We start from the raw sequence: 9,791 nt of genomic DNA, 5'->3' as shown, positions 1-9,791 counted from the left end.
CTGTCCACCAGGTGGCGCCCCGTTGCCTCGAATCACAGAGCTCCCCTAGATACGCCCACTTTCCCTGTCCTGGTTGCTGTGCAAGCGCATCAAAATACTGAGGACTCCGCCCCCTGACAGCTGATTGGTTCCGGAGGAAGATCCCCTTGTTAACCGTTATTCTTTTTAGAAGCTTTCTCGAGCTGTCAAACAAAGCTCCTCCTCTTTAGCATTGTGGGAACGCCTACTAAGTACCTTTGCCCCGCCCAGAGCCATACACTAGTTGTACAATACGCCTTTATTTGTACCGTGTACACTCTGTACCTGGAGGCTCGGGGCCGCGCTCTTCTCTCCGGGTGTCCTGTATGTCAGAGCGCCCGGCCACCCGGCTTTCCCTCAGGATACTAAGTAGACGAATATCCACGCCCACTTAGGTAGCTGGCCCCGCCCTTTACTTGGTGCAGTTGCTGGCCACGCCCGCTCGCTCTGGCACGCTCTCCCTCTTCTGTAAGCCGAATAACCCCCCACAGCGCGCTCCCGCGGTGCTTCCCGAGCAGTCCGCGCTCCCGCTCCTCCGCTACTGTCAGGGAGATGACACCGTGACACCCCGATCCCGGGATCTACCGACCGAGACACCGCCTGAGGAGGAACACCCCCCCCCCGTACACCCGGGGGTCACCGCATCCACAGAGACACGCCCCCCACCGGGCCACTGCCTGTCCTGTCTGCACAACTGAGGAGCGGGCCACCGTCCCCGCCGCCCCCCCCCCCGGGACACACCATGAGCTGGGGCACCGAGCTGTGGGTGAGTCACACTCCCTCTTACCCCCTACCCTCCCCCGGACTTGTATAGGACATCATCATACTCATCCTCCTCATTCTTCATCACTATACACATCATCATCATACCATACTCATCCTCCTTCATCATCACCATACTCATCCTCCTTCATCATCACCATACACATCATCACACCATACTCAGCCTCCTTCTTCATCATCACCATACTCATCCTCCTCATTCTTCATCACCATTCATCATCATCACACCATACTCATCCTCCTTCATCATCACCATACATATCATCATACCATACTCATCCTCCTTCTTCATCACCATACTCATCCTCCTTCTTCATCATCACCATACATATCATCATACCATACTCATCCTCCTTCATCACCATACTCATCCTCCTTCATCACCATACACATCATCACACCATACTCATCCTCCTTCTTCATCATCACCATACACATCCTCCTCATTCTTCATCACCATACACATCATCACACCATACTCATCCTCCTTCTTCATCATCACCATACACATCCTCCTCATTCTTCATCACCATACACATCATCACACCATACTCATCCTCCTTCTTCATCATCACCATACTCATCCTCCTTCTTCATCATCACCATACTCATCCTCCTCATTCTTCATCATCATCACACCATACTCATCCTCCTTCATCATCACCATACATATCATCATACCATACTCATCCTCCTTCTTCATCACCATACTCATCCTCCTTCTTCATCATCACCATACATATCATCATACCATACTCATCCTCCTTCATCACCATACTCATCCTCCTTCATCACCATACACATCATCATACCATACTCATCCTCCTTCATCACCATACTCATCCTCCTTCATCACCATACACATCATCATACCATACTCATCCTCCTTCATCACCATACTCATCCTCCTTCATCACCATACACATCATCATACCATACTCATCCTCCTTCATCACCATACTCATCCTCCTTCATCACCATACACATCATCATACCATACTCATCCTCCTTCATCACCATACTCATCCTCCTTCATCACCATACACATCATCACACCATACTCATCCTCCTTCTTCATCACCATACATATCATCATCACCATAATCATCCTCCTTCATCATCACCATACTCATCCTCCTCATTCTTCATCACTATACACATCATCACACCATACTCATCCTCCTTCTTCATCACCATACATATCATCACACCATACTCATCCTCCTTCTTCATCATCATCACCATACTCATCCTCCTCATTCTTCATCACTATACACATCATCACACCATACTCATCCTCCTTCTTCATCACCATACATATCATCACACCATACTCATCCTCCTTCTTCATCATCATCACCATACTCATCCTCCTCATTCTTCATCACTATACACATCATCACACCATACTCATCCTCCTTCATCATCACCATACTCATCCTCCTTCTTCACCATACTCATCCTCCTCATTCTTCATCACCATACATATCATCATACCATACTCATCCTCCTCATTCTTCATCATCACCATACACATCATCATACCATCATCATCCTCCTTCTTCATCACCATACTCATCCTCCTCATTCTTCATCACCATACATATCATCACACCATACTCATCCTCCTTCTTCATCATCACCATACTCATCCTCCTCATTCTTCATCACCATACTCATCCTCCTCATTCTTCATCACCATACATATCATCACACCATACTCATCCTCCTTCTTCATCATCACCATACTCATCCTCCTCATTCTTCATCACCATACTCATCCTCCTCATTCTTCATCACCATACATATCATCACACCATACTCATCCTCCTTCTTCATCATCACCATACATATTATCACATCATACTCATCCTCCTCATTCTTCATCACCATACACATTATCACACCATACTCATCCTCCTTCTTCATCATCATCACACCATACTCATCCTCCTTCTTCATCACCATATTCATCCTCCTTCTTCTTTTTCATCACCATACTCATCCTCCTCATTCTTCATCACCATACTCATCCTCCTTCTTCATCACCATACACATCCTCCTTCTTCATCACCATACTCATCCTCCTTCTTCATCACCATACTCTTTCTCCTCATTCTTCATCACCATACACATCATCACACCATACTCATCCTCCTTCTTCATCACCATACTCATCCTCCTCATTCTTCATCACCATACTCATCATCACACCATACACATCCTCCTTCATCACCATACTCATCCTCCTTCTTCATCACTATACTCATCCTCCTTCTTCATCACCATACTCATCATCACACCATACTCATCCTCCTTCTTCATCATCACCATACTCATCCTCCTTCTTCATCACCATACTCATCATCACACCATACTCATCCTCCTTCATCACCATACTCATCATCACACCATACTCATCCTACTTCTTCATCACCATACTCATCATCACATCATACTCATTCTTAATCACCATACACATCATCACACTATCCTCATCCTTCTTCATCATCATCACCATATACATCATCACACCATCCTCATCCTCCTTCTTCTTCATAATCACCATCTTATACAGCATCCTCCTCCTCATTCTTTATCATCAACATACACATCATCACACCATCCTCATCCGCCTTCATCACCATATACACCATCATCATCACCATTTTCATCCGCCTGCATCATCACACCATACTCATCTTCCTTCTTCATCATCACCATATACACCATCCTCATTCTCATCATCACCATATACACCATCCTCATTCTCATCATCACCATACAGATCCCATCCTCATCCTCCATCATCATACAGATCACTATCATTATTAATGTACATACCATACATTATTATCACCATCCTCATTCTTCATTATCATCCTCCTCATCAACCAGGAGATCATTAGTCATCACCCCCCCCCAATCATTATTTATCATACAGACCACCATCATCCTTATATATTATTACTATCCTCCTCCTGATCATCCAACCCCCCCTCCCCCCAATCATCACACACCACCCTCCTCATCCTATTATTTTACTGATCGTCATTAGATCTCTGAGTGGAGGAATATCACACTGACCCCGGGATGTCCTCCTGTCTGGGTCTATACACTGTCCCTGTACGCCCCCCCCCCTCCCCCTACACTGTACACAGGAGGACACAGCCGGCTCCATAGATATGACCAGTGCTGATCTGTAGAGCTGATAATAATCAATGTGTGATCCCTGGCCATCTGTACACTCTCCTAATAACTGTTTGTACACGTGATCTGTCTATACAACTGACTCTCCATACATTGCATCTTCCATCTCTATCCATAGATCTACTTGGTGACCCTCCATACATTGCATCTTCCATCTCTATCCATAGATCTACTTGGTGACCCTCCATACATTGCATGATCCATCTCTATCCATAGAACTACTTGGTGACCCTCCATACATTGCATCTTCCCTCTCTATCTATAGAACTACTTGGTGACCCTCCATACATTGCATCTTCCATCTCTATCCATAGATCTACTTTGTGACTCTCCATACATTGCATGATACATCTTTATCCATAGAACTACTTGGTGACCCTCCATACATTGCATGATACATCTTTATCCATAGAACTACTTGGTGACCCTCCATACATTGCATGATCCATCTCTATCCATAGAACTACCTGGTGACCCTCCATACATTGCATCTTCCATCTCTATCCATAGAACTACTTGGTGACCCTCCATACATTGCATGATACATCTTTATCCATAGAACTACTTGGTGACCCTCCATACATTGCATCTTCCCTCTCTATCTATAGAACTACTTGGTGACCCTCCATACATTGCATCTTCCATCTCTATCCATAGATCTACTTTGTGACTCTCCATACATTGCATGATACATCTTTATCCATAGAACTACTTGGTGACCCTCCATACATTGCATGATACATCTTTATCCATAGAACTACTTGGTGACCCTCCATACATTGCATGATCCATCTCTATCCATAGAACTACCTGGTGACCCTCCATACATTGCATCTTCCATCTCTATCCATAGAACTACTTGGTGACCCTCCATACATTGCATGATCCCTCTCTATCCATAGAACTACTTGGTGACCCTCCATACATTGCATGATCCCTCTCTATCCATAGAACTACTTGGTGACCCTCCATACATTGCATCTTCCATCTCTATCCATAGATCTACTTTGTGACTCTCCATACATTGCATGATACATCTTTATCCATAGAACTACTTGGTGACTCTCCATACATTGCATGACCCATCTCTATCCATAGAACTACTTGGTGACCCCCCATACATTGCATGATACATCTTTATCCATAGAACTACTTGGTGACTCTCCATACATTGCATGATCCCTCTCTATCCATAGAACTACTTGGTGACCCTCTATACTTTCCATGATCCCTCTCTATCCATAGAACTACTTGGTGACTCTCCATACATTGCATGATCCCTCTCTATCCATAGAACTACTTGGTCACTCTCCATACATTGCATGACCCATCTCTATCCATAGAACTACTTGGTGACCCTCCATACATTGCATGATACATCTCTATCCATAGAACTACTTGGTGACCCTCCATACATTGCATCTTCCATCTCTATCCATAGAACTACTTGGTGACCCTCCATACATTGCATGATCCATCTCTATCCATAGAACTACTTGGTGACCCTCCATACATTGCATGATCCATCTCTATCCATAGAACTACTTGGTGACCCTCCATACATTGCATGATACATCTCTATCCATAGAACTACTTGGTGACCCTCCATACATTGCATGATCCATCTCTATCCATAGAACTACTTGGTGACCCTCCATACATTGCATGATCCATCTCTATCCATAGAACTACTTGGTGACCCTCCATACATTGCATCTTCCATCTCTATCCATAGAACTACTTGGTGACCCTCCATACATTGCATGATCCATCTCTATCCATAGAACTACTTGGTGACCCTCCATACATTGCATCTTCCATCTCTATCCATAGAACTACTTGGTGACCCTCCATACATTGCATGATCCATCTCTATCCATAGAACTACTTGGTGACTCTCCATACATTGCATGATCCATCTCTATCCATAGAACTACTTGGTGACCCTCCATACATTGCATGATCCATCTCTATCCATAGAACTACTTGGTGACTCTCCATACATTGCATGATCCATCTCTATCCATAGAACTACTTGGTGACCCTCCATACATTGCATGATCCATCTCTATCCATAGAACTACTTGGTGACCCTCCATACATTGCATGATCCCTCTCTATCCATAGAACTACTTGGTGACCCTCCATACATTGCATCTTCCATCTCTATCCATAGAACTACTTGGTGACCCTCAATACGTCCATGTAGATCCTTGTCCCCGATAGGCCCCCATTTCTATGTTCTCTACACAACATGCTGTATACCCCATAGACACTGCCTATGCACCATCTATATACTGTGTAATGTATTATTATTATTAATACCAACTCCGTACACCTAGTGAATCCACTCTGCTATATCTGTCACCACACATCCCATATATATTATAGATATTGTTCCCTGGTCTGTTGTATCTATGCTGTATGTATCTGTCATTAGTAGATATCTGCCTCCACGGCCCTCTTGTTTATATGTGTGTACTTTGGGTGAATACTCTATATACTGTACATGATCTCCATACAGCGCTGTGTACATGGTACAGTCCCTGTGTAATCAGCATTGTATCTTCTATCTAAAGTGGCCTGCTTCAGCCGGGGTTCCTTCAGAGGTTGTTAGGGGTTCCCTGTGCAATCAGCCATTTCTGACTCAGAGAAGCTTCCACTGATACCATTCATCTTTTTATATATCTGTAACAGGAGCATTCCTCCCACTGACCACCAATGTAATCAGCATATTTCCCATCGATCACCACTGTAAGGGGCTGTTCTCCTACTGATAAACTGTAAAGGGGGTTTGTAGCGGAGTACAATATTAAAATCCACGATCTCCGCTGGTAACCAGGGTAAATCCACAGTCAGCGCTGAAAAGTAAGGCAATGTCCCGAATCCCCCCCAGTAACCGGACGAAACACAGCTCTGGGAGTCAACTGACTTTTTATTCACAGGCTTCCATATTTATATAATTCCCCATGCAAGGGGTTTCCAAACAGCCAAACAGATTTAGCAGGGGTAATACAGTGAGGACCACATGGGGAACTTAACATTTTGGATAATTCTCCCATCAGGCATTGCTGCACGAGGGAACAGTCGGTTGATAGCTGGGGTTATGTGTTGTGAGAGTTCGGTTTAAAACTGCCGAACACCGATTGGGCAACATAAAACGAAGAACTTGAATGCTAGTGGCTTAAGGCTGCTAGCATACGAATTACCCAGCAGAATACATAGCATATAATACAGACAACCCTTTGACATGTAACGTCCAGCGTTCCAGAAGTGGCTAGGTTTGCCACAGGGTTGTTCTCTACTGATCATGTTTATAAGGGGCGTTTCTCCACCCACTACCGGTACCAATGTAAGAGGGCTTTTTTTCACTGGCTGCCAATGTGAGGGGCCTTTCTCCCAGTGGCCACAAATGTAAGGATGCTCTTGCCCATTGACTACCAATGTAAGTCCCATTGACTGCCAATGTAAGGATGTGCTTGCCCATTGACTACCAATGTAAGTCCCATTGACTGCCAATGTAAGGATGTGCTTGCCCATTGACTACCAATGCAAGTCCCATTGACTGCCAATGTAAGGATGCTCTTGCCCATTGACTGCCAATGTAAAGAAGCTCTGGGCCCATTGACTGCCAATGTAAGGAAGCTCTTACCCATTGACTGCCAACGTAAGGAAGATTTTTCCCATTGACTGCCAATGTAAGGAAGCTCTTGCCCATCGACAGCCAATGTAAGGATGTTCTTGCCCATTGACTACCAAAGTAAGGCCCATTGACTGCCAATGTAAGGAAGCTCTTGCCGATTGACTACCAATGTAAGGAAACTCTTGCCCATTGACTGTTAATATAAGGAAGCTCTTGCCTATTGACTGCCAATGTAAGAATTCTCTTGCCCATTGACTACCAAAGTAAGGATCATTGACTGCCAGTGTAAGGAAGCTCTTGCCCATTGACTACCAAAGTAAGGATCATTGACTGCCAATGTAAGGATGCTCTTGCCCATTGACTACCAAAGTAAGGATCATTGACTGCCATTGTAAGGAAGCTCGTGCCCATTGACTGTAAATATAAGGAAGCTCTTGCCTATTGACTACCAATGTAAGGGAACACTACAATTTTCACTGTCCATCTTTCTTTTGTGACTATTAGGCTTCATTGACATGGGTGTACCGATCTGTACGCTTATGCAGAGGGCCATCTACAGCCAGCCAGGATTCACAGTTGATTAATGCAAGGGCATGCAGGCAGCCTGCTGAAATCAGTGACAGTTGGCTGGCTGAGCAGACCTCTACATACATCCTGGAGTGCAGATCATTGCAAGTCCAGATCAGGATGCAGATAGACAGCGTTCTGATCCATGTATCAGACCCACACTCAGACCCACACTCCAGGATATGTGTGGACGTGCACCCAGCCAGCTGACTGTCATTGATCTCAACCAGCTGCTGCAAACCCCTGCGGGCGGGTTAAGACAGCTCTTCACATGAGTGTTCAGATCAATAATGTGAATGAGATTGTATTATTCATTTTATACTTATTTTTATGGAAAATTATTTTATCATGTACAGCAGCGCTGGGTATCACATACTCTAAAGCTAGCCATACATTAAGCAATCCGTACATGGGTCTGTTTTCCGTTCAACCAGTGGGATTCCCTGAGATTTCTCTGACTTTAATAGCCCTTTCACACTGGAAACGCTTATAGCGGAGCTTTAAAATAGCGGTAAAACACTGCTATTTTACTGTGTTTTTACATCGACTTTACCGCGTTTTTGCAGCGTTTTCAATTCATTTCAATGGAGGGGGCGTTTTTGGAGCGTTTTATGAGCGTTTTAATAGCGCTATTTTTACCGCGCCAAAAACGCCGCAAAAACGCACCAGTGTGAAAGGGCTCTAAGGGTTCCAAGTCTGATCTATAGAGCTGCCCATTGATTGCACTGTATACATTGATTTGTATATAAAAGGTGGGGGGAGGTTCAGGACTGTCATACTAATCTGAGATTCCACTACATAGAGGAGCATTCAGTTGCAACAAGCAGGAAGTCAGTGAAGTCTGCAAGCTGTGAGCTCCTGATCTGCTGGTTTCATGTCAGGGATTTACTAAATAGGAGGTAGGGTGAGGACGAGGCACTGCTGGTGATTGCACTTCCTACAAATAAGTCTGGAATGGTATCCCTCGTATTCCTACCTTTTTCTCCATTCATAGCAATGCAATTGCAAGGTAACCCAGAGTTCATTTTGGTTGACACCACAATGTACAGAGGTGAACAAGCTATGCAGTGCGGTGTTCTGTGTTAAAATAATTATTTAAGCTTTTTTTTGCCTTTTTTTCACCTAGTGATCCTGCCAGTAACACACTTCCTATTCTAAAGTGACAACATAGTCTCCCAGACCTGTATCTGTATCAGCATGCTGAGACTTGTAGTTCAGGTTTTAGTACATTGATCTCTGTTTGGTTGCATGCCCTGCACCTCCATTCATGCAACAGGGTAGATTTAATAAAGGCAAATGGACTGTGCACTTTGCAGGTGCAGTTGCATTCTTCAAGGGCCTTTTCTTCTTCCTTCACTTTGCAAAGCCTATTCAAACACAAAAAAAACACACATGATTGGATGATGGAAGTCAATAGAGCTTCCCCTCATTTACTAAGCTCTGGAGCTACTGCTCTTGCACAGTGCACAGTCTATTTGCCTTTAGTAAATCAACCCTATGAGTGGTGGCACTGGTCTGGTGACACCGTACTGGTGTGGCTAGTGATTAGGGACACTGGCTGGCTGCCTTG

At 44.4% G+C, this 9,791-nt stretch overlaps 1 protein-coding gene across 16 annotated transcripts in view; it reads left to right on the top strand.

Moving 5' to 3' along the window:
• Positions 1-353: 353 nt before the first annotated feature.
• The window catches only part of FNBP1 (formin binding protein 1), a 301,149-nt gene continuing 291,711 nt past the window's right edge, over positions 354-9,791 (top strand). For 3 of the 16 annotated variants that reach the window (XM_040324637.1, XM_040324627.1, XM_040324623.1), the window contains exon 1: positions 357-784. In XM_040324637.1, coding sequence (XP_040180571.1) covers positions 761-784 — 24 coding nt within the window. In that variant the 5' untranslated portion in view covers positions 357-760. Of the gene's footprint in view, positions 785-9,791 lie in introns of all 16 variants that reach the window. The other 13 variants (XM_040324632.1, XM_040324629.1, XM_040324638.1 and 10 more) reach the window with 8 other exon arrangements.

The sequence above is a fragment of the Rana temporaria genome, chromosome 9 (assembly GCF_905171775.1).
Source record: "Rana temporaria chromosome 9, aRanTem1.1, whole genome shotgun sequence".
Classification (NCBI taxonomy): domain Eukaryota; kingdom Metazoa; phylum Chordata; class Amphibia; order Anura; family Ranidae; genus Rana; species Rana temporaria.
The sequence above is the reverse complement of the archived record's forward strand: the minus strand, read 5'-3'. Positions and strand labels throughout refer to the sequence as shown.